This window comes from Cupressus sempervirens, chromosome 11, assembly GCF_028749045.1.
Source record: "Cupressus sempervirens isolate cs-2001-9-10 chromosome 11, ASM2874904v1, whole genome shotgun sequence".
NCBI classification, from domain to species: domain Eukaryota; kingdom Viridiplantae; phylum Streptophyta; class Pinopsida; order Cupressales; family Cupressaceae; genus Cupressus; species Cupressus sempervirens.
Window position 1 is genome coordinate 689,963,730 of NC_143128.1, and position 27,194 is coordinate 689,990,923.

Below are 27,194 nucleotides of genomic sequence, written 5' to 3' on the forward strand. Positions count from 1 at the left end.
AGAAGCATAACATATAATTCGAACTTTGTACTATTCAATAAAATATTAAATAAAAACAAATGATATTTATAAATACTAAATTTAATAGGTTTTAAAATTTTATTATATTTCCTTAACATACACCTGCATGCAAACCATAATCTTCATGATCAATAATCAACTAAATAGATATAAGTATAGATCAAAACGAATGGTTCCTATCATCAATGTTTATATTCCTCTGGTCATTCTTGGTGAGCTAACAGATATTCAGATGCATTGGAGAACAAAGAGAAAAATAAGGAATGCAATATTGACACAATTAGATAGACAACATCATGATACCCTTACCAGTAATAATATTTAGCAAAAGAAGAATAAACATATAATAATAACAATCAGATATACATTGCATAATCAAATAAAGACAAATTTGATTGTACAGTAGTATGTATGTATGCATATGAAAGAACTAACTGCCTTTCTTGGGTACGCATATGTGTGGGCAGTACATAATCGGGGATTGCCCTCAATGTTCTTTAATCCATATAATGATATGTGTTTTGGGTAGGGTTACTAAAAGTCCTGCTGTTTCTTCAGAGAAACAGGGTATTAGGTAATGGGTTTTCGCATTATATGCTCAGGGGCCATCAACTGATATTCATCCAAATTTTAATACCACCAAGACAAATCTGAGCTAAATTAAAAGGTGAGTTTTCCCCAATAAGTGGAAGAGTTTGACAAAAAACATAATATCAGAGGATTCGTTAAAAACAAATGCAGAATTTAGTTGCATACATCTTATTGACAATCTTCTGCCTGAAGCCCTGTGACAGCCCATTCCTCCAGTTGTAGTTATTGGTGGTCATGGTGTTGGTGGTCATGGTGCTGGCTGAGTCCATGGCAGACCTCGTGTGCTCACCAAGATCCACCAAGATCCACAGCCTTCTGGTTGCTACTAGAAGAACCACCTGCCAAAGAGTTTCCATCTCGAGAAACATGATTTCTTATGACTAGCATCTTGAGAGCTATCTTTCGTAGATAGTCTTCCTGCATAAGATAGAGGAAAAACATTATCCTCCAAAGAAAAGGGAAAACAAAACTCCACACATTTAATCCCTTTATAAACATGGATAGTTTTCAAAACACGTGACAAAAAAAATAGAAACCATGACTTGGAAGATGTTATGCAGTGAGAGATTCATCTTGCTGTAGCAAGGGTGCAATAACATAGCTATTTTGAAGAACCATAGCTATGCTGCCTTCTGGACTTTTTATAAAAGTTGAAACCATCAAATTGATTCAAGAATATAAAGATTCACATCAAGGAAAAGTTTTAGAAATCTGGATAAAATTATTTTTTATTGCAAGACGATGATGGATACTTGAAGACCTGGAACATTTCTGAGTGTTAAGAATTTGAAGCGCTCGTTAAGTTTTCCCAAATTCAGAGACCTAACTATATTAAAGCTAAAAATGATAAATTAAGGGATTTGGGATTTAAATTTTAGTTATTATATCAGAGAAAAGCACCCATGCACATATACAATTATCAGCTGTCTTTTTCCTAAATTGATCAAGCATTTCAGTAATTTAGCTCTCATATTTTATATTTTCTTCCCAATATGGCAAACAAACAATTCTACTATAATTGTTTTTCAATAACCAATCACATGGGATTTTGAAAAAGACATGTATGATGATGACATAGACAGGAGATAAGGAAATTCATGCAGAATAATTATATTGGTGAATCTTTCAACCTCCCATAATGCCATTTCGGATCATTTAAAGGATGTGTTCATTATTTACTGTTTAAAAATAACAAATAATTGCTATAAATACAACACTCAATGAAAAGCCAATAATTATAACAACTTGTGTACACACACACAAACATATCTATGAGATAAATGTGAAGTTAACTGACCTGACCAACAGCACCACCATAAACCTTATCTTCAAATCGCAAAGCAATCCTTTTGAGCTCATGCATGCCATCAGGACCTGTAAATGGCATATGTCTCTGTAGTGTGTCCATTCTGTACACAAATACTTGCCATTAGAAAACACCTTGCATGGTTTCTCTAGGTAAACTAACCAATTGCAAGCATGACAAACACTTTAGTTTTGGTAGTTTAAAGCGCAGAGCTACCATGAAAGGGTAGCCATGTTATATGAAAAAATGATAAGGCTGAGAGTTGAGCTTGATAGCCAGTCAGTTTGCACACAAAAGTTCTTCTACAGTAAAAAATTATTCACCCCTGCAAATGGTGTTAGAACAGTGAAGCAAAGCTGGCTTACTGGCAAATGAAGTCATCCCTAGGAAAGGAAGAATGAAACTGAATTTTGATAGGCTGCCAAAAGATGGTCTTGGCTGTGTAAGCATGGGTGGAGTCTTTAAATGCAAAGATTGAAGGATTAAGCATTTATTGCTCGAATAATGGGAACTTATCTAATGAATAATCAATAAAGAATGCTCCTCCAAGACATCTTCCTTCCCATCTTTAATATGAATCTAAATATAGAATAAGGAGAGGTTAAAAGTTAATTGTTGGCTCCATATTTTCAAAAATGGCTTCAAAATTGAATGTCAAATATTGTTATTTGGGATATCACCAATTGAAAAATCTTGCACTATCATCGCTTTTAATTTTATTATGAAAGATAACAATGCTGCAGACATTTTAGAATAGGGGGCTGGTGGAAGATCTAGAATTGGGTAAAATTATAAATCTGAAGTTTTCAAGCACATCCAGACAAAAAAGCATGTATATATATTTGAGATGTTTTCCCACAATTCTTGGAATAAATGTCTCCATTAGGACCCTGCCTCTTAATCAGAGTTACCCTTTGAAATGTGAAATTTAGGAAGATAAAATAAATGCTTGAATGGTATAACATTTAGTACAATCTGGAGCTAAGACTCTTAAAGTAGAAAATTTCCATTCAAATGGAGGCAATCGTGCATGGATATAGCACCTATGGCAGCAATGCAAGCATTGTTCAAGAGGTAGATGTTATTTCAATCACAAGCTTTATAATTTTTGTATATGTCAAGTTAAACTTGGCATTGTCTGAGAATGTAACTTTTTCTTCTTTAGCCTCCTTGGTTAATTGGGGTTTTATTATTTTATATAATATTGGGGTTTTATATAATATTGCCAAAGCTGCACTGGACGTTAAGGCTTTAAGTTTGTGGCTCTCTTCAGTTGCATCCCTTAGTAATAAGCTTCTACTAGCCTTTGTGATTGCAACTTCAATTTCTGTCTGTCAAGTTGCCAATAAATCTGTGAACTCTTTTGAAAAAATTACTATAGGGTCTTAGACCAGTTTTTTTCTTTAATATAGGGATCTCCTTAGACCAGGTTTTTTCTTTGATACAGGGATCTCCTAAGCAGACTCTTGGTTCTGTTCTTTGTTTTTCTAGATATCTATGCTCCACTTTGTTGTGGCTTCCAAGGAAAATTCCAAATAACCATAACGCAAACTAAAAGTAAAATTTGTACAAAAGGTCATTCAAAAGTTCGATTCCAAAAAGACAAATTGAACTTTACAAATGACAATAATGCAAACTAAAAGTAAAATTGGTTATGTTCTTTGTTTTTCTAGATATCTATGCTCCACTTTTTTGTGGCTTCCAAGGATGCTCCACTTTGTTGTGGCTTCCAAGGAAAATTCCAAATAACCATAATGCAAACTAAAAGTAAAATTTGTACAAAAGGTCATTCAAAAGTTCGATTCCAAAAAGACAAATTTAACTTTACAAATGACAATAATACAAACTAAAAGTAAAATATGTACAAAGGATCATGCGAACGTTAAATTCCAAAAAGACAGATTGAACTTACTTCTAAGATCACCCTCAACCATTCTTATCAGTTGACAAAGGTTAAGCCTGGAAGTAAACGAAAACAGGTCCTGAAATTCGATTCCAAAGAGGAAAATCAAACAAGGAAAACACCTCCTGAAAGTCAACTCCAAAGAGGCTAATCAAATTTACTTCTAGGAAGATTGCCCTCAACCATTCTAATCAGTTTGCAAATGCTAAGATTTGGGGTAAAGTAAGACACCTCCTGAAAATAAATTTGCACAAAAGGTCCAACAGAAGTTTGATCCCAAAGAGACAAAAATCAAACTTATTTCTAAGGTCACTCTCCACTATTCTAACCAGTTCACAAAGCCTAAGACTCAAGTAAAGAAAAACACATGAAATAAATGTCATTTCTAGTGTGTCCACAGATGGCTCTAATCATTCATTTAAGGGAGTGGCAAGTAAATCTCACAGTTCCCATACATGGGATCTCTAGATCTCACTCCTCTGCTAAAGATATTTCCAACATCAAATGGAAACCCCTACCAATAGGAACAAGAATTTTGAATTTTGACAGCACCTCCCATTGTAACCTAGGATCCTCCGGGGAAAATTGTGTTATACATGACGTGACACATGTGCTGGTTAAGGAAGCATCAAAAACGATCAAATCGAGCACATATCATGAAGAAGATGCAGAGACATTGCCACTCGGATAGCAATCGATGAGTTCATACAACAAAGGAAATATAATCATCAAAGGGGATTCTTTGTTAACTGTCATCCCTCAAAAAATGATACCCTATGAACTGGAGGATAACAACATCCTAATCAATGGTACAAATGCTTTGGATGACCTTCCATCTTTCTCACCAACTATTCGTACAGAGAGGGGAATAAAATAAAAGAGCAAAACAATGCTGTCTCAACAGGGAGGTATCCTCCATTAATTTCCATGCTCGAATGGCTTTAATTCTCTGCGAGCTCTCATTTCTGGCAACCTCAAAACAATTGTCTATTTTCTGCATTCTCAATGCTTTAATCCGAGGAACCTCTATGTCAATTGAAAAAGAAACATCTTCCAGAAAGATTTCCTGGACAAAATTATGGAGGCCACAAAGACAAGGGTATCCTTGTTTCAGGGAAGTGATGCATTGGAAACGATTCAAAGATGTTGGGCAATGCTTTGACTGAGGGGGCAAAAAAGACTGGGTAAATTCTGCCATTTCTTCCATGTACGTAAGTGCCATTTTAGTTCTACAGGGGACAAGGAACTAACTGAGGTACTGGTAAAGTATTATATCTAAGACATTTTTGATTGGTACAACTGAGTCAGTGGATAAATAAACCTACTGATCTCTTTTCTCTTCTTTCCCCAGGCTACTAGTACAAGGGTTTGCTAATAATGATGCATCCTGACATTAAAGATCATCGCCTCTTTCAGCACCCATGTAAGTTACTCCTATCTATACATATAATTGAGCACAAATTCAAGCAAGGAGCAAAAGTTGATCCAAAGACACTAAAATCAAATTCACTATTGAGAGGAACACCCTCAATCATTCTTATTGGTTAAAATATGCTAAGACAAAGGGGACAAGAAGAAAAAACAAATCCTTCAAACAATTGCTGCTTCTATCTAGTTACTTTAATGATAGCCCTAAAGACTGACCTAAGGGACTGCTATGAAAACTCGTGTCCAGCACAGATTAACCAGAAACACAGGTAATTATATGAACAGGAATTTATTTCAATTTCATATATCGAAAAATAAATATTTGTAAATCGCTATTCTCAGTCTGACCATGTACACTATCAAATTTAGGCTACAAATTGACCCTAAAAAGAAGGTTAGTTCAACTTCTTCCAAACCAGCTAAAAAAAATATTTTTAGGCATTATGGCACCGAAAGAAATATGCTCATTTGCAGAGTCTAATCATATCCTGAAACTTAAAATCATTGTGTATTTCAGCAACTGAGTACATACTTAAGAAAAACTCTTGCATAAGCACAAGAACCTGGATAAGGTATTCAAACTTAGGCTGAAATTTTTGCTTGACACAGGAAAAATCTGGTTGGGTTTGTTCATGAAGTTTTGACTGTTTCCTACTAATGTAGTGTTGCTTGATCACAGTTTATAAAGTATGTGCTGTTGCAGGAGTGTTATTTTTCTGCATTTCAGAGAGAGTTACCATGTTGGAATCAGGCACCAGGTCTAACCCATGCCAGTGATGGTAAACTCCCTAAGGTTTTGGGTCATTGACATTGCTTTCTATATTAGTTAAAATGAGACTGACATCTCTGTGTATCCCCTTCTAAGGATCATTAAAAGTTAGAAGTGTGATACTCATAAATCCATAATTGCCACATTCAATGTTCATTCATCATTGGTTCAAAATTTTAATCATATAATAAGAAGAAGAAAAGTTAGACGTGTGATACTCATAAACCCGTAATTGCCAATAACATTATAAATAAAATACCTCATATATCATATTCATATTTTGCAAAAGTCTCAAAATGTCGTTACACAATGAAAATTTAAATTACAAGTCATATTTCATATTTAATATCCAAATTCATCTTTGAAGAAAAATGCAAAGCAGTGGAAGAAAGCAAAAATGGTGAAAATGCTTGAGAAATGAATGAATGATCATCAAATGGCTAAATGCATGCTATTAAAATTTAAAAATAAATAAAACAATGGCATGTGGGGCCCCTTTTTGAGCACTCACAGCCTTGGATGCCCATGGATTCCTCTGGATCCCTGGCTGGAATCCAGAAGGAATCAGAATCAGAATAGTACTGAAATCAGGATCCACGCCTAAATGCAAGGATCTGGTAACTTAGAGTCAAAACAATCCAATTTGTCAATGGAAATCCAAAACAAATAAATTAACATAAATAATTCTACAAGACCCCAATACAAAATCAATAGATTCTACAATTATCTTACCACTAGCTCTGTAGGCCAGTCCACATTGTAAGGGCAAATCCATCATAAATGCATTCAATACTGATCCAGTTAAATACAACAGAAATGCACAGTATATTGAACTATATACAAGTGACTCGTAAAGCAATCTTTCAAAGTATTTCACAGGAATAATCTTATCCACCAAATTAATTTCTTCCAAATTTCTTTCAGCATCCACCACCAAAAATGCTTTTACTTGTTTTAAGGAAAAATATCTAAAATCTAAACACCAACTTTGATAAACTTACTCTAAAATAACTCTATCCTCTCTTTACTTTTAAAATAAGTCTTATCTTAAATAACTTTTTTTAAAGTGGTACAAACAAATTTGTTGTGATTTATGATTTTTCTTTCTTTTTCTTACGAATGTTTATATAAAATGTATTTACTTACAATCTTGCTCAACTGATTTGGTTACTAAAAGACAATAATGTACAGATATAAATTTAAATTTATTATCCTACACTAAATAACACTAGGTGATATTTTGCAAACCTTTTATTTTCTCTTAACATTTTCTTGAATTTTATTGACTGATTCCATTACAAGGAATAACATATAAATTTCAAAGTTCTTACTCTAATATGAATAACAACAAATGATATTTGTAAATTTGATTGGTTTTGAAATTTTGACTCTATTTTCTTAACATGCCCCTGCAAGTAAATCATAATGTTTACAACCAATAATCAACTATATAGATATAAGTAAAGATTAGTACGAATGTCCCTATCATCAATATTTCTTTGCCTTCAGATATCTTGGTGAGCTATTAGAGTCTCAGATATAAATGAGAACAAGGAAAAAAATAACTATTAGATTTACATCATACTCAAATAAAAAAATTCTAAGTAATGATATGAAAATCAAAGAACTAATCTGACTTTTTAGGGTATGCCTATGGGTGGGCAGTTCATAGTCTGAGATTGCCCTCAATGTTATTTAATCCATCCAATGATATGTGTTTTGGGTAGGGTTAATGAAACTCCCTTTTATTTATTCACAGAAACAAAGTATTAGGTAATGGGTTTTTGCAATATATGGTCAGGCACCATCAACTGATATTCATCCAAATTTTAAAACACCTAGACAATGCTGTGCTAAATTACAAGGTGGGCTTTTCCCAATTGATTTCAAATTTTGACAATAAACATGGAACTGCAACACACAAGGATCCATTAAAAAGGAATGCACAACTTTATTGCGTACATCTTATTGATGATCTTCTGCCTGCAATCGTGTGGTAACTCATTCCTCCAGTTGTTGTTATTGGTGGTCATGGTGCTGGCTGAATCCTCGCAAGGCATAACAGCAGGAATTCAGCAATTTACACATAAAGTATAGAAAGTAAGAGGACACTTACTCCTAACTTAAATGATTAAAAAAAGTCCTGGTAAGGATGGAATAACCAGAAAAATTGCTAATAATATGGAAAAATAATTCCAAAGGTTCAAAAATCAGTTTATGAATTATAATTTATGATTTATATCTCTTTTACTTACTAATGTTTATATAGAATTGGTTGCTAATGGACAATAATGTACAGATTTAAATTTTGAAATTTATTATCCTAGACTAAATAACACAAGGTGATATTTTGCAAATTTGATTGCCTTCAACTTTTTAATTATATTCTCTTCATATTTCTTGCTAATTATATTAACTGATTTCTTACTAGTAAAGAATAACATATACATTTAAAATTTCTTACTCTACAATTAATAACAACAAATGCTATTTGTAAATTTGATTGGTTTTAAAATTTTAATTATATTTTCTCAAGATGCACCTGCAAGTAAACCAAAATGTTTAAAATCATTGATCAATAATCATCTATATAGATATAAATATAGATTGGTACAAATGGTTCGTATCTTCAACTCTTTGCCTTCAGACATTCAAGCTAATAGATACCCAAATGGGTAAAAGAACAAGGAAAAAAATAAGGAGTGCATTATCAAGAGAAAAATAAGGAATGCAATATTTGAGACAATTAGATAGACAACATCATGATACCTTTACCAGTAATGAAATTCAACAAAAGGACAGGAAAGATATAATTATAAAAATTAGATTTAAATTGCATAATCAACTAAAGACAAATTTGATTGTACAGTAGAAAGATTTATATTAATAATATAAAAACCAAAAAACCAATCCACCTTTTGGGGGTATGCATATGTGTGGCAGTGCATAATCCGAGATTACCCTTGATCTTCTTTGGTCCATATAATGATATATGTTTTGGGCAGGGTTACTGAAACTCTTTTTATTTATTCACAGAAGCAGAGGATTGGATAATGGGTTTTTGCCATATATGTTCAGGCACCATCAACTGATATTCATCCAAATTTTATAAACACAGACAAATCTGAGTTAAATTACAAGGTGAGATTTTCCCAAACGGTCTAAAAGTTTGATAATAAACATAGCTCTGCAATATAAAAGAATCCATTAAAAAGGAATGACAAATTTAGTGACATGCATCTCATTGACAATCGCCTGCCTGGTGTCCTATGACAACTCATTGACAATCTTCTGCATGGATTGCGAGCTGAACCCATGGCTCAATTTTGATGCCTTCAATTGTCCAACCAATGGTAAATAGAGAAAGGCACTCAAGACTTTCGCTTTAATGCTTTTCACATTTAGATGATTCTGTGAAGCTCATCAGGGATTCATGGATCGAAATAGATGTGCCTATGGCATATGATGGATGGAAAGATGCAAGAACTCACCCTTCGCTATATGATATTACAGTGTCCACAAGAAGTGCAGTGATTTTGAGAGTAGTGAATTGTAAAGGACAAGTGATGGACGGTCCATCAATTGAAAACATTCTTTTCCAGGTCACTGAGCAAGTTGGCTCTCAAAATGTTGTTAGGTGATAACAAACGATGCCAACAATTGTAGGGCTGTTGGGTTATTATTTAAGGAGCAGTATAAACACATTTTTTGGACACCTTATGATATCCACTCACTCAACCTAATGCTACAAAAAATCAGCATAAAAATTGAGTGGATTTTTAAGAAAACTTGTAACCAGAAATATTATCGTTTTCACATAACCCATAATAGATTTGAAATAAATATGCAATTGAAATCCACATGCAAAAGAATAGATTACATACCCACAAAAAATGTGACACAAGATATACACTAAGAAACTCTCATTGAGGGAAAAAACCCCAACCTCCAAAAGCACCCATCACCATGTATTATTCAACAAAAACTATCATTGCAATACAACCATGGAAGCCTTCTAAACCATAGCCACAACCAAGCAATCCATGTGAGCAAGCATGAATCCACACATCCCACGCCATGCTTCCAATCTTCACAAATGCTCCCTTGGCTAACCTATCAAGCTTTGTCTTGCTCAACTCTTATCTTTTTTGTCTTTCTCACACAACAACTACCCTTGTGGTTGCTTATATAGTAGCAAGTCCCACAAAACCACCAAGTGGTATTACATAAACATTGTGCTACCTAACCCATTAACCCCACGTTCAATTTCGGACATTTAATTCTTTTCCCCAACATTAAATAATTTCATCAAATATTATCACAATGTTACAATACAACTCATCAAGGATATCCCATGGGAATCTTTACATGTTGCATGTCCATCTAGGTACTCCTAGGTGCAACATTACATAATAAAATAACAAAATATTACAATATTATGCAATGTGTGCAACAGCGATTATCTCAACAGGATCAAACAAATATATGTTGATGCCCAAGAGATCCAAACGTTCATCACGAACCACCAAATGCAGCAAGCCATATTTAGACAATTCTTGAAATTTAAGCTCTTGAAGGCTAGTTAAAATATTTTAAAATTAAATATGTATTAGACTTTAGTAAAACTCCCAAAGTTTTTTATTTTAATTTATGACTATTTTGATTTTGAAATAGGTTGTTGAGACCCAATTCGCCTACAACACTATTGTTTTGAGACACCTTGTGAAGGATAAGGAGGCATTTTCTACAATGGTAATCAATGCTAATGGGAGCATATGGAGGCAATCTAGTAATACAGTGGCAGCTGCCATTATGGCAAGACAATGATACTAGATGAATCTTGGTGGTATTGAGCTCTATATCTCCTAAGATTTACTGAATCTAAATTGAGCATATCCAATTCACTGACATAGATAGATCTTGCTTGGGTGAGGTTTATCTTGTTTTTAATCATAAATGAGAAAAAATAAGATTCTAAAGAAAGATTATTTAAGGAACTCCAAAAAATCATGGTGACGAGATGATAAAAAAAGAATACCCGTTTGCATCTCCTTGCCTTTGCATTTACCCCAGGGTACTACAGTCGACTGGTCCCTAATGAAAGTAGCACTAGAGTTGCTCTATGTAAAGATCTTAAAGTCTAAATTACCGATTTGGATGTGGATTCCAAAGTGGATGCAGGAAGCAGATAAAGGATGAGGGATTTTTTTTTTGGTGGGGCGGGATGCGGATGCATATGGATGCATATATATCCATATATATTCCAAATATATATGTATACTATGTATATGCAAAGAAATGAGATAAGTAATTTCAGTCTTGATTTCAATCTTGTATTCTTACCTTCAAGATCAAAAGATGATCTACATTGTTTCTTTCAAGTATTTTGTTCAGATGCAAAACCCCTAGAAAGTTATTTCTACAAGGTACATAATCTGCAATCTATTTACTTGTTTTAGATTTTAGGCATAGATTTATTTATTTTAATCCTGCCCTATAATTTGAGGAGAGAATTTCCTCTCACTATTTGTCACAAAAATGGCAACTTAAAATGCTCTCAAACTTGAAAAGGTTTGCAAAATGCATTTCCATATAAGCTCAACTAGACAGCAGCCCAAAAGAAACCCTTGCAAAGAAACCTACTGCAATTCAAAAGGAGTTGTGGAATTAGTTTTGTAATCCATTTTTAAGCACTAAGCATATAGTATTATTTGGTTGAAGTTTTCACCCAGAAAGAGCTTCTTCGAGGCATCAATGTCTCATTGTTGTTCAAATCTATCATATCGCTCTTATCTTTCATTACATTTGTCTAATTATTTCACTCATTTTACTCATGATTTAAGCCTAATAGGACCACACCACATGTTAAAAATATATTAATAAATATTTGTCATTCTTTTCTAGGCAAGGAAGCATGTGGATTCTCTCAGGTGCCCTATGGGTGCCATTCGGATGCCACTCACAAGCACCCGAATGCGTTCGGATGCCTGAAACAAGCATTTGTCCGCATCGAGGTGCCTATGAGTGGTATCTGAATGGCACCCATAGCACACCCATCCACCTCCAGCACCTATCTGCATCTGATTCGACAGCCAGCGTCCACGAGGTTGAATCGATAACTTAGCTTAAAGTTGCTCATTGGTACAAGGCAGCCCACTTTCCTGATCCCATACCACCTATGGTGAGGTAAGAATTCATGAGTTTTGCAAGCACCAATGATAGTAGTCTTTTTACACTCTTTTAGGGCCTGTTTGGTTGCAAGGATAGGTAATGACAATTGGGAATTGCTATTCCAGAATAGCTATTTTGGAATTGGATTTTTTTCTCTCTGTTTGGTTAGACAAAATAGAAATGAGAATTGCATAGGCCACACCAATCCCATGCTCCAGCTCTCAAAGAATTTGGCCGCCAAAGGTCTTCTCTTTATGTTCGTCAGACATTCTCTTTGAATGCATTTGAGACAGACAATCATCCTCCAATCTGATACATTATCTACAACTCGTTTCTTCTGTGGGTTTGAGTTGCGAATAAACTAGGTTTTCTCAAGGGTTAAAAATTTCAAAAAGCCACATCCCCAATGAGCAAGTTGTAGTTGTGAAGAGATTCAAAGATGAAATCATTGGCAGTGTCATCGTGAGGGAGAGCTTAATCGCTGAAATTCAAGTACTTGACAAGATGCCATAACTTGGTTTGTTTTTTGGGGTACATTTGGGCTTCAAGGGCCATGGCTTTGGTTATGGAGTTGATGCTGAATTGAACCTTGGCCGAGCACATTGAAGAAAAGACACTTACCTGGAGTAGATGCTTGAGGATTGCGAGGGGTGTGGCAAAGGGAATGGAGTACCTTCATGATGATTGTCTGCAGCCAATTTCATACTGCAATTTGAACCCGTGCAACATCTTGTTGGACATGGACTTCGAGCACAAGATTGCCGATTTCGAGATTTCTAAAATTCTAAACTACGATGATGAGCCATGGATTTAGCAGTTGGATGTTGTGAAGAATGTCTCATGGGTGGTTACCAACATAACTTCTTAGTAAAAATGTCTGCTTACAGATCTTGAAAATATTTTTTTCAATATCATCAGTTTGAAACAGATCTGAAAACATTATCAAATAAGAAAAAGTTAAAATGGGAATAGGAATGGTTATTCCAATAATAGGTATTTTTTGGAATGGACATATGCTCATTTTAGGGGCAAAATGGGAATATGTATTCATATTCCCAATTCCGATTTGGCCCACTAAAAAGAGAATACAAAACATATCCTAATTTCCTATTCCTATTCTGGTTGTATTCCAGCAACCAAACAGGCCCTTAGTCACACTCAACTATTCTATCAAGTTTGTGAAGGCTAAGACTCAGGTAAAGGAAAACACCTGAAGATATCTCATTTCTAGTATGTCCAAGGATGGCTCTGATAATTCACTAAAGAGAGTGCCAACGAAAACTCAGGATCTGGTCCCCTTCACGGGATCTCTGGATCTCACTCCTCTTCCCAACATATTTCTTACATCAAATAGCAATCCCCAGCGATAGGAACATGAAAAATTAAATTTTGACAGAACCTGCCATGGTAACCCAGGATCCTCTAGCAAGTTGTGTTATCCGTGACACCACAGATATACTGATCAACAAAGCATCAACAAAGATCAAACCACGCACATATAATGAAGTGGTGGCAGAGGCATTGCTACTTGGATTGCAATCGGTGAGTTCAAGCAATATAGACAATATAATTATTAAAGGGGATTCTTTGGTTATTCTCCTCTGCCTCAAAAAAAAGACATCCTGCGAACTGGAGGATAAACAACAACCCAATGAAAGGTTAAAAGACTTTGGATAACGTACCATCTTGCTCCATCTACCATTCGTACTGAGAGGCGAATAAAATAGCTAATTTTATTTCAAACCAAGGGTTCAAACAAAATGAGGAACCCATAGTGATGATGTTTGATAGGTGGCAGTATCTTCGCAGTCAATTGAGTAAAGAGCTTTCACCCCTGTAATTATACAAATGCAACCAAGAATAGTTGGATTGGCAATTCATAGCATTTGTTCATTTCTCCCTTGTTGAGGAGGTACCCTCCATCAATTTGCGAGCTAGAATGGCTTTAAGTTTCTACCAGCTTTCATTTCTGGAATCCCCAAAACAATATTTTATTTTCTGCATTCTCAATGATTTAATCCGAGGGGCCTCTAATTCAGTTTAAAAAGACACATCAAGCAGATGGCTTCCCTGGACGAAATTATTGAGGCCACATTGCACAATGATAAAGGTATTCTATTTCAAAGAATTGATGCATTGGAAGTGATCTAAAAGATGTTGGGAAATGATTAAATCAAGCAAGCATCAAGGCACTGGTAAAATCTGTCACATCATCTATATTTCAAAGCAACATGTTAGCTATTACTGAGGCAGTGGAGAAGAACACTTCTCATATTATTCTGTCTTCTCTTCTTTCCACAGGCTACAACTATAAGTACAGGGTTTTGGTGCCAATGGGAACAGTCGGAAGAATTGAATCAAAACTGGAATCTCTAATAAAGGAGGTGCCTACCATTCCCAGCTTTCTGAAGACAGATGCTATTGTTTCTCGTACATCCCATCAATGAAAGTGCTCAAAGTATACAGAATGGATAAATTCTCTCTTCTTTATGAGTGATTAAATCTGTAAAAGCCAGTGAAAGCAGTAATACTTCTCCTGCCTCAAGCTGGCTTGGTCAAGCACAAAGATGGCACCTGTGCATCTGAATTTATCGAAATGTGAGAGACATTTACCTACTCCATTTTATAAGCTTCTACTGTATGGGAAGGTAACAGTACATTAGGTTTCCTTGGGGTCTAGACTGTATATCTGCATTCTTGTATGGATTGCTTAAATATATTTTGTATTGCAGTTCATACCATCAGTCCATATAGCCATGATATTATACCAAAGTCATATAATGATGGAAAGATCTGATATCCTTGCCAAGCATCACAGCAAAAACTTTGTATATTTCTATTAAAGTTTAATGGAAAGTGAGAGCACCCTTGCCCCTAGACTAAAAAGACTCATGGTCTCGATGGAATAGCCAGAAACATTGCTAGTAAATGGGACAATAATTCCAAAGGTTTCAGAAAGAAAAACTAATGACTTGTTCTTTATAGTTGCACTATGGACATCACTGAAATTAAACAACAACTTAACCTTAAAAATGGAAGCAAATCATTTTCTTTCAAAGTGGACAAAATAATGTCAAAATCCGAGCATATTTGTACCACAAGATATATGCCAAGTAGAAACATTCACACCAAGCCTATTCGCATCCTGAAATTCAAGATCATTGCCTCATTCAGAACCCATGTAAATTACTGCTATCTATAGATAGAATTGAGCAGAAGTTCATCCAAGCAGAGAAAGTTGATCCAAAAACACTACAATAAAATTTGCTTCAAACAAGAGCGCCCTCAATCATTCTTATGGGAAAAGAAATGCAGGCAGCCAAGTTTGACACAAAAGGGTAAAAGACATCTTGAAAATTGACAACATTCAGCATGCAAAAATATCCATATGGGGACTTTGAAAATTGGCAATTTAAGCATCTTGTTTTAGCAGAAAGAGCTGAGCAAGCTTGCAAATTTACCAATTAAAATTCACTGTTGAAGATCAGATCTATAGAAACATCAATGTTGTTTACGAGGGTTGTGAACTATTCTTAAATCTCATAGCTTGCTTTAGCCTAGTAAGCTTTATTCTTGAAAGGAAAAAGATTGTGTTCTCCAAGAGCAGTGAACTCTTTTATTTATATTGTGGAAGAGAGATATGGAGAGACATGTCCCTTCAGGGAACATGTCTATTCATTATTATTTAACTAATATAATAAATACATATATATTATATTTCATATATATATATATAGTTTAGTCTCATGGGTTTATCCAATTGAAGCACCCAAACATCAAAACTCCCTCTTAGTTAGGGAAGATAAACACAAGATATTACCTCAATGTAAAATCAGGAATGACAAGTTTTAAAATAGCTTTGATCAGAAGATATCCACCATCGATTACAATGCTCAAAGTATACAGTACGGATAAATTCTCTCTTCTTTATGAGTGATTTAATCTAGAAAATCCAGATTAAGCAGTAATATTTCTCTTGCCTCAAGCTGGCTTGGTCAAGCACAAAGATGGCACCTGTGCATCTGAATTTATCAAAATGCGAGTCATTTACCTGCTCCATTTTACAAGCTTCTACTGTATGGGAAGGTAACAGAACATTAGGTTTCCTTGAGGTCTAGACTGTATATCTGCATTCTTTGTAAGGGTTGCGTAAATATATTTTGTATTGCAGTTCATACCCTCAGTCCATATAGCCATGATATTATACCAAACAGTCATACAATGATGGAAAGATCTGGTATCCTCCCCAAGCATCACAGCAGAACTTTGTAATTTTCTATTTAAAATTAAAAGAAAGTGAGAACACCCTTGCCCCTTGACTAAAATAACTCATGGTCTTGATGGAATAGCCAGAAACATTGCTAATAAATGGAACAATAATTCCAAAGGTTCGAAAAAGAAAAACTAATGACTTGTTCTTTATAGTTGGACTATGGACATCACTGAGATTAGACTACAACTTAACCTTAAACATGAAGGCAACTGATTTTCTTTCAAAGTGGACAAAATAATGTCAGTCTAAGCGTATTTGTACCACAAGATATATACCAAGTAGAAACATTCACACCAAGCCTATTTGCATCCTGAAATTCAAGATCATTGCCTCATTCAGAACCCATGTAAATTATTGCTATCAATATATAGAATTGTGCAGAATTTCATCCAAGCAGAAAAAGTTAATCCAAAAACACTACAATAAAATTTGTTTTTAAGAAGATTGCCCTCAAACATGTCACTCTTATGGGAAATGAAATGCAAGCAGCCAAGTTTGACACAAAAGAGAAAAAGACGTCTTGAAAATTGACAACATTCAGCATGCAAAAATATCTGTATAAGTTATGAGTACATTGAAAATTGGCAATGTAAGCATCTTGTTTTAGCAGGTAGTGCTGAGCAAACTTGCAAATTTACCAATTAAAATTCACTTTCAAATATCAGATCTATAGAAACATCAATGTCGTTTAAGAGGGTCATGAACTATTCTTGAGTCTCATATCTTGCTTTAGCCTCGTCACTCACTGTCAAAGATCAGATCTATAGAAACATCAATGTCATTTACAAGGGCCGTGAACTATTCTTGAGTCGCATATCTTGCTTTAGCCTCGTAAGCTTTATTAAACATTTAATTCATTTGTTCATTCTTGAAAGGAAAAAGATCGTGTCAGCTAGCTGAACTTAAGAAAAAGATGAGACATAAAAACAGAAGTTCAAATGAAAAGTTGAGAAAGATCAATGTAACTTACAATTAAATATTTGAATGTACAGATATTAAAGAGATTATACTTTTTATAGATTTTATGCCTATTCAGAGATTTTGTTTTTGGTGGTGGGAGCTATAGATTGAATGGCTCTTCTTTTCATTTCGGGAATGGTAGAGAGACAATGCCACTTTGTCAGTGAATGCTCAACGTACAAAGTCATCCAAATAAGTTATTGAAACATCTTGACAATTGACCATTTAAGCACCCTGTTTGAGGGGACACGATTGAGAAGCCTTGCAAATTTATTGACCAAAATTGTAAAATGGAAATACATTTGATATGACCATTACAGTCACCTTAAGCTGAAAGAGGTATTTAAGTTAATATATATAAAAAGACGTGTCACACATCATGCGAGGAGGCATGCTTAGGAACATATTAAGTGTTGTATATTTGGAGATTTAAATGGTCTCACTTTTGGGATTTGAAGCAACCATTGTGTGTAAAATGAAGAGTCAAATGCAATCCATTTATGGGATTGCTCAGTATATTGTTATCAATCAATTGGAAAGCCATGTACCTGAATATTTGATGATCAATAAAAGACATATTTTGCTGGTGTGGTTGGGTTTTTCCCTTTCCATGGAAAAGTTTTCCCAAAATAAATGATTTGAGTGTTTTGTGTATGATTTATGTACTTCTATTGCTGTTTATCTCTATTCCTGGGCTAAAACATTAACAAAAGGGACATAGGTATTGTTTTGGGAAAAAAATAAATATATCATGGAAGAAAAACACTATATAGAGGGCAATACAGGTGTATAGACAGCAATAAATCTGCACCATCTGGCAACAAGCCTCCTGACATCCAAAACATATGGAATATATATATATATATATATATCATCTATTAAAAAAATCAATCAGAAATATTCATATTATATTTAATGTATAGATATGTAGTATGCATATATATACATACATATATAAGGATATTTATAAATATGCATTCAAACTATATTCTAACTTATTACTGTTTAGGGTGGGTAGAAAGGGGCTATATTGTTGCAAGAGGGGCTTTGTCTAAATTCAATCAATGGTAATACTCCCTAGACAGGGTGAAGGTCAGCGCCCCAGAAGCCTTGAGGGTGAATCTCAAGATAGGATATGAGCTTGGACCAGTAAACTTTGAGAGAGCCTATTGAAATTGGTATCTAGGCACCTTGGTTACATTACTAATCCATCCTTCATTGAGTTGAAGTAGTAATAAGGTCAGTATAGATGTTAATGATATATATAGATAACTTGATCTAATAAGATAATGAATAAGTTTCTTTACTTTGAATGTCTGAGACTGAATCATTGTATCTTTATCCATCTAACTTAGGATATAAATATTAAATTTGGGTTAATCTGATAATGACTAAGCCTAAGCGTAATAGGGTACATCACAATTGATATTTTGCAGACCTACTGGGGCTATTTGAATCCATATGGTACACGTGTTCATTGTACCTAAATGAATGTACCCACCCTCTGTCAGCTTCGAAGAGCATGGTTTGATATTTTTTCATGGCAGTGATTTGGTAAGGTTCCAAAGGTCAGTTCAGAAATGCTGAAGTTGCCAACTTTGACTGATTAATATCATGCACCTCGGGTCATGTCATCCAAATCCACTTGGTAGTCCAGTTCTCACAATAGCAGTCAGCATGCTTGTCAATTTCCATGGCTCTAGGAAAGTGTTTGGTCAGTGTTTGAATGTGTTTTTGGATGCTCCCAGACTTGTATTGAGCAGAATGTAAAAAGGCCTGAAATCAGATTTTGTCGATTACTCACTTCATTTTTTTTAATTTTGACACATGTAGAAGCGGTTTCAAGTTGAATCCAATGGTACTCGGTTGAGATGAAAGCTAGGAGTGCAAGGAGATGATCGCAGGTCAAACTCCAAACGTCAAGCTCAAAATTTTGAATGAGGGAAGATCCAAATCAAGTTATCAAAGTGCAAATTCAAATCAAGATCAAGATGGGACTTAAGAAATCAGAATCTGCAGTAGAGAAAATTACCATCAACTAGAATTTCCTCCAAAAATCTAAGTTTGCTTTGAAAGAATCCAAGCTACATGAAGATTTCATCACTTTGAGAAGTTCAAGATATCAAGTTTACAAGTACAAGCAATCTAAGTCATAGCAAGGAGAAAATTACAAAGAGTGAAAGGTGGAGAAGATTCAAGAAGACAAAGCAATTAGGGAATATGCTATTACAATTGAAGACTTGATAATATTGAGTATCAAAAGATATTTTCCCATCACCAAAAGACTGATCAAGTCTATAGGATAAGGATATTGAGGTGGCGCCCACTTCCTTTCAACCAATTAGAAAATTCTAGTTACACATGTTCAAGCACATCTGATCATATTATGCCAAGAGTACAATTTTGTCATTGGCTCTCAAAAGCATTATAATTTACTTAAAGACCCACAAGGTGATGCCTTCATTTAATTGGTTGATAGGGTGGCAACCCTAATTAGGGTTTGTGAGTATTAATCTTGGGCCTTCATTGCAATCGAACAACTATAAAAGGCTAAGGCCTTCACAATTGTAAGGGGTTAGATTGTGGAAGAAATAGATTAGAGAGCTAGAAGTATAGGTAGGCTAGAAAAGAGAGAAACTTGTCGAAATTGTTGCCACAATGCTATTAAAGTGATTGATGACTCCTTGTTGGTCTTCATGATGAATCACTTGATGTTGCTTTGAAATGTTGCATGTCTTCTTCAGTCCTTCACTTGTAGTAGATATCTTTTCATGGTGTTTAGAAGTCATTTAGTCAAATGAAAGAAATTGTGGATGTTTACTTGCTTGACTCGAACATAAAGACAACACTAGCCTCTTGTTGATTGTCAGTGACTTGTGTGGTGAGCTAGTGAGTGTAACTTTCATTGATAATCTTTAGTTTACATCCCTTGATGGAATTAAAGTGGACATGTTAATTTGAAATCCATTTGTCTTAGAAGCTTGCACTAAGTGGGTGGAATCACTAACAAGATTACATCTAGTAGGGTCCAAGTCATCCATACTTCCTTGCATTCATAGTTAGGCGTAGATGTAAAGAAGTAAAGAACTAGAAATTATGTTAAAGTTTAAATTGAGAGTTCATGAATTGAAAACTCAAAAGCTATATTTTCATTGCACATTGTGAAGCCGAATCTTTAGAAACTGAAGAGTTGATGTCTACTAAGTGAATAGCGTAAGCACCCTTAGTGATTACCAGCACATCGCATTACTTCAGTGAGTGAGTATCCACAATTGAAGGGATCCTTAAAGTCTTCTCACAATCTTCCTTTGCAAGCTTAGCATGAGCGGTGACCTTATTCAAGAGAGTTGGAAATTTGGTATTTCATCTTGGAATACTAAGTATTAACATTTTTATGTTGTAGTGGAACAAAACTCACCTCAACAGGTAAATACTTGATGTTAACCTTTTTGCGCTTCTTTTGAATTTTGAAGGAATTTAATAATTAATTTTATTTCTTCCACTTCATAGCGTCTTCATGCTAATTATGTTCTCTTCAATTGCATTCCTTAGTAATGAGCTTCTACTAACATTTGTGATTGTTACTTTTTCTCTACATTTATGTTGTCAAACTGACAATAAATCTTTAAACTCTTCAAAAAAAAAAAATTTAGGTCCTAGACCAGTTTTTTTCTTTAATATGGAATTTCCTACACAGATTATTGGTTTTGATCTTTCTTTTTCTTGATCAATTAATGCTCCAATTTGTTGGGGCTTCCAAAAAGAATTACAATAAAATAAAAGTACATCTAAAAGTTCAATTCCAAAGAGACAAATTGAGCTTACTCTAAGAAACTCACCCTCAACTGTTCTAATCAGTTGGTAAAGGCTAGGCTCCGGGTTAAGGAAAATACGTCTAGAAATTTGATTCTAATGAGACGAAAATAAATTAACTTTTAGAAGATCTCAACCATTCTAATTAGGTGGCAAAAGCTGAGACTTGGAGTAGAGTAAAACAACTCTAGAAAGTAGATTGGAACAAAAGATCATGCAGAAGTATCATCTCAAGGGGGAAAAAATCAAATGCTGCTCATAAATAGTAACTCCACGGATGGCTCTGATGATTGACTTTATGGGGTGCACGAAAAAACTTATGTCAAGCACAGTTTACCAGAAACATAGCTAATTATGTGGAACAAGAATTTGACTCAATCTGAGAGGTTCAAAAGTAAACATTAATAAATTATTATTTTTAGTCAGAGTTGACAGAAACTCCTCTCTCCTTCCTTGGGCGCTCATATTCCCATATCCAATTAGGAAATGTATCCGATACTGCCTGGATACACGTCAAATATTGTACCCATGTCTGCCTAAAAAAAATTGATTTTCCAACCATGCCAAATACTATGGGACTTGATGTTTTAAATGATTTGATGCAAATCTTCCCAAATTTGATTTCAAAAAAGCTTTATTAAAGCAATTTTTTTAAAATGGTTTAAACAAAACCTGCACCAAATCAGAAAGACAAATAAAATGTTTTTCTATTTCAGCAACCTATTTTTTCAGTTATCTTCTAATGTAACTCTACCATGTTTACAAATTGTAGAGTGTAAAATTAAATTATAAGTGTCAATATTGCTTTTGAAGTAATGAAAATCTCCTATAATAACTTTAAAACTATGTTAAATATATGTGTATGTTTTATTTATTAATGTTGTGTCCATCCCTATCCATATTGGTGGTCTTAAAAAAATGGCCGTATCCATACACAATACCGTATCACTATTTGTATCTATATCCATATCCATGCAACTTTGTTTTGTATCTATATCCATATCCATGCAACTTTTTTTTTAGTTTTTCTATTGACACCATCAAAATTAGGCCACAAATTGACCCTAAAAAGGCCATTTGTTCAATTCCTTCCAAAGGAGTCAAAACGAATTTCAGGCATAGTGGCACAGAAAATAATATGTTCATAAAAAGCATTTGCACAGAGTCTAGTCACATTCCCACACTTAAGATCATTAAATATTTCGGCAAGTGTGTACATTACCTAGGAAAAACTTTTGCATAAGAACAAAAATCTTGCTATCTAAATTAGTTTAAAACTTTAAATGGGATTGACCTCTCTGTATTAAAATAAAACAAGTTGAACCTGTAAAAATTTCCAAAACAAAATGATCTAAAAAAATTAATTAAAAAATTATAAGCCAAATAATCCAACTCATTAATGGATCACCAAGACAATTTATAAAATTAATAAAAAAATTTTCTAGAAGGCCCCCAAATAAAATTAATAAATTCTACAATTTTCCTACCAATGGCTCTGTAGGCCACTCCGCACTGTAAGAACAAATCCATCATTACCGCATTCAATGCTGATCCAGTTAAATATAACAGATATGCACAGTATATTGAAGTTTGAACAATATGCAATTGACTCCTAAAGATATCTTTTGTGGTATTTCACAAGAATTAAATGTCTTCCAAATTATCATATCTTTTAGCATCCACCACCAAAAACGAGTTTAACTGCTGATATAAGTGCTCACCATATTCGATAAACTTGCTCTAGAAAGAACCAATCAAGGTAGAAAGGTTTATATTAACGATATAAAATTCAAAGAACTAATCTGCATTTTTGGGTATGCATATGTGTGGGCTATGCAATTCCCCTCGATGTTCTTTAGACCATATAATGATATGTATTTTGGGTAGTTTTACCGAAACTCCTTTTATTTTATCACGGAAACGGGGTATTGGGTGATGGGTTTTAGCGATATATATTCCGACACCATCAACTGATATATGAAGAGATCCAGACAGATCTGAGCTAAATTATTGCTAATAAACATATCACTGCAATACGAGAGGATCCATTAAAAAGGAATGAAATATTTAGCGGCTTACCAGGCGTGCCCAGAGTGCTAGGGTATGGCAGTCCTGGCATAGCTTCAATCGCTGAGGAATTTCCACTAAGTTCTGGCAGAAATCAGAAACCAGCGCGGCCGGACAGAGTTCAACGGTGAAAAAATGCCTCTAAATTTCCGCTTACGAGAAGGAAATGAAGTCAATCGATAACGGAGACCTCTATAGGGGCATCACATAGCCTGTGTCAACATTAATTGTTTTGCGCAGGGTTAGTTATGTTTTACATTTTAATTAACTTGATAGAATTTTAATTAAGTTGTAGAGAAATGCATTTTATTGTGAGAAAAGTTGTGAGACTTTTATTCTTTTTTAGGGTGAATTAATAATTTGTAACTAAATATTAAAAAAATGTATATTGCTATCAGGATTTAACTCTGTGATTTTGAGTCAAACTCATTGACCCATGTTTCATAAGTAGTGATTCAACATGAATCCATATCTCATGAGAATAAATTGAACACTTAGGGCCCATTTGGTCCATGCATAGGAATTGTGAATTAGAAGAGAAAATTTCAATGGGAATGGAAATGGGGAATGAGAATAGGAAATTACAATCCAATCCCATTTATTTCTTGTTTGGTTGCACAAACTTGAATTGAAGATTGAAGGTTCAAACCCCATCAAATTTTATGAATGAAAAAGAAAAACCATAATTTATAGAGGGTTTCATCTTCTCACACGCTTATTTTTAACAAATTCATGACGTTTGCAAAAAGAATCTAAAGCAAAAAATTAGTAAAGCGGGTGAATCCAAATCCCCACATCGAGCGATCGTGTAACGCCCCGCCAAGGGATCCAAAAGAATTAACCTAAAGTTTCACTAAGTTTGCTAAACATTTTTTTTTTTTTAAATAAGAAAGTATGACATACACATCAAACAAATAGTAGCGGAAGCAATAACATGTAATCATCGACAAACATACATTGCAAGTTACATTTCTTAAAGATCCCAAGACGTTAAGTCACGTTTAAATTTAATTAATTCTAAGTCTAACAACTAACACATACATATAAAAGAATAATCAGAAACTCCAATGTCCATAATATACATTTATTCCGAATGCTCCTTGGCCAATTAATTCGGAATGCTCATTCATCCACTGTACATGTCACAGGGTATGAAAGGCTTAAAAGAATATACATATGTAAAGATCAAGATACAACATCCTCAAATCCATGATACAAAGTACAGTAAAAATATATGAAACTATTCACCATACATGATACATCCATACATCCATAATGATAAAACATCTATCATAAAATCTAACCATCCATCATACTAATCCAAGAACATAGTGTAGGTAAATGCCAATCACGAAATCTCCAACCACGGTGACCACGGAACGGATCTCAATGGTAAGAGTAAAAGCACTACCACCCGACCGCGTGGAACCTAAATGGTCCACTCCCACCGCGTTGAGGAGATAGTCTCAAGTCCCAAATAGGATAACAAAACCTATAATCATAAATACTCTCTAAGTCCAGGAAATCCTATAAGTATGCTAACTCAAGGGTTCCTAAAAAGATCGACATCTAAATCCCAGAGGTACCACAAGACACGTAGGAAACCTAATATGCAAGCGGGAAAGTGTCATCGCAAAAGTCATGTAGAAGTTACCCGAGCAATCCCTTAGGAATCCCGGGTCCCTACTGATCCTGCGGCCACTAGTATCCTCTCGTACTGACGAGGCATACTATGGAATGCAAGGTCGTAACCAAGCGTCCTCTCTACCCCATCCTAGTCTGTACTAGCACTCATGGCATGGGAGAGAACATACAATTATCTTGTTAGGTTCATTTTCTCTCATTTAGTGTAAATGTTTTCACTTATTAAAAACGACTTACAATGGGTTTCTCAAGGCAGCCTCTTAGGGCTCCGACCCCCATTGCAAGCCACTTCTCGACTCTACACATAGATAACCTACCCTAGCTCATGAACTCGTAAAACAAAGAATCATAATAAAACCATCTCAGTCCTATACGAGCAACTGAAAAATATCATAAAAAGATAATCCACAAAATTACATTAGTGCTTCATGAGCAACGGATAACATCAAATAGTAATCATGTAATCACGACAGTCCTCTATCAGCAACTGAAGGCATTAATGATAAGTCACAAAATCCAATGGTTCTCTAATGAGCAACCAGAAAGTAATACAAGTATAACTGATCGAGACTCAGAAATGGTTATCAAATATAACTGATCGAGACTCAAAAATGGTTAAGTTAGGTATTCTCAAATACATACACCTCAGCTTCACACAAGGAAACTGGAAAGCAATCACAAACAGTAAACACGATCATGTCATAGAGCACTTCATCACATTACCATGGTCGAGTTAAGAAAGATCGAGACCAAATCATCATGACATCACATTCACAACACCGAGCCTCTGGTAACAACCTGAACTGGTCAACACTAAACCAACCCCAAAACATTCAAAGTACAAAGACAACATCAAAGTCTTAGAGATTGGATCTGAAAGTATATTATTTGAGTTAAGGTAAGGTTTATGTTTCAGTTTAATGTCGAATTCAAGTAACAAAGTTTTCATATTTACCCCCTTTACGATTAACCCTTTCTATAATAACTTCCATTAAGTCAATCTTCCAAATCTACTATCTAATCAGATAGTATTCATTATTAATTAACTTTAATTAAACTAATTTTAGTTAAAGAAATCAATAATCATTTGATCTAATTACCTATTTTAATCTATCCATTAATTGTTAAATTATTAATATTAAACCAAAATTATCAATAATTTAATATTTACCATTTATGTGAAATACATTTAATATTTATTATTTAAGTATTAATAAAATAAAACTTTTATTAAATAAAAATATATAATAATTTTATTAATTAAAAATTTTAATTAATAATAAAATTCTTTTTTTTTTGTAAATAATATATTAAAGAAAAAACGAATTTACAAACTATATATATATATATATATATATATATATATATATATATATTAAAAATAATAATAAAAAAAAATAAAAATCAAACTTATTAATATAAAACCGCCGGCTTATATAAGCCGACGGCCTGTCGCAGTCCTGCGGACGCAGGGCCTGCGGCAGCAGGTACGTCGTACCTGCTGTCGCAGTACCTGCGACGCAGGTCTGTCGGCTAAGCCGACCGTGGGGGGTGGGCACGGGGTAATTCCCTCCCCCCCCACAAACTTAGAAAAATTATAATTTTTTTTTAATTTAATTTTTTTTTTAAAAAGGGGGTACAATCAAAATATATATAAACATTTTTAAACTATATATATATTAAAATAATTAATTAAATTTTTATTTATTTTTAATATATATATAAATATATGCTTTGAAAGATTGTTTCCTCCTCTATCTTGATATAGAAAATATAGTCATTCATCCAAACGTTTAATCTAGAATCTCGGTATTAAATTCAACCCTTCCCATTTAAATCTCATGAATAAAGAAGTTTATAAACAAGTAACTGATAAATACCAATATCGTAATGTTTAAGTATTCTTCACAAGGAATTTCAAATTTACAAACCCCAGACACCAAGAAGACAGGAAAGGATAATTGCGTATTAAATCGATAATCGAAAACACCAGACCCTACCTGATTCTGATGCTATTATGCAATCTCCAGGAACTGTAAAAGAATTCGCTCCTCTCAATAACCTTCCTCTGGAAAACTTTCTTGGTATCAGCTTTCTGAAATTCGCTTCCAAAATTGTCTCCCCCCCCCCCCCCCAAAAATTCTCGTCCAACTTCGTATATCACAAAAATGAACCCCCAAAGTTGTGATAAGCAAATTCTCCTCAATTCGGGGCACTAATTGTGCGTTTACCTGAGAAGACTCTTTGC

General features: G+C 34.3%; 1 protein-coding gene across 1 annotated transcript; it reads right to left on the reverse strand.

Annotated features, from left to right (window-relative positions):
• Positions 1-341: 341 nt before the first annotated feature.
• Positions 342-23,498, reverse strand: LOC149531592 (mediator of RNA polymerase II transcription subunit 15a-like). Its single transcript, XM_089810680.1, has 4 exons — positions 23,315-23,498; positions 7,981-8,059; positions 1,910-2,021; positions 342-1,029 (listed from the first exon to the last, which is right to left on the reverse strand). Exons 1-4 carry the CDS (start codon positions 23,352-23,354, stop codon positions 898-900), a joined length of 363 nt encoding a protein of 120 aa, XP_089666806.1. The 5' UTR covers positions 23,355-23,498; the 3' UTR covers positions 342-897.
• Positions 23,499-27,194: the final 3,696 nt, after the last annotated feature.

What these genes read in the sequence shown, in the direction of transcription:
- LOC149531592 (XM_089810680.1), bottom strand. Translation starts at nt 23,354, where the DNA reads ATGCCAGGACTGCCATACCCTAGCACTCTGGGCACGCCTG. An exon ending in CAGAAGATCATCAATAAGAT is followed by an intron (nt 2,022 to 7,980) that starts GTACGCAATAAA and finishes ATTTGTGTACAG; the next exon opens with AATGGACACACTACAGAGAC. An exon ending in ATGGTGGTGCTGTTGGTCAG is followed by an intron (nt 1,030 to 1,909) that starts GTCAGTTAACTT and finishes TATCTTATGCAG; the next exon opens with GAAGACTATCTACGAAAGAT.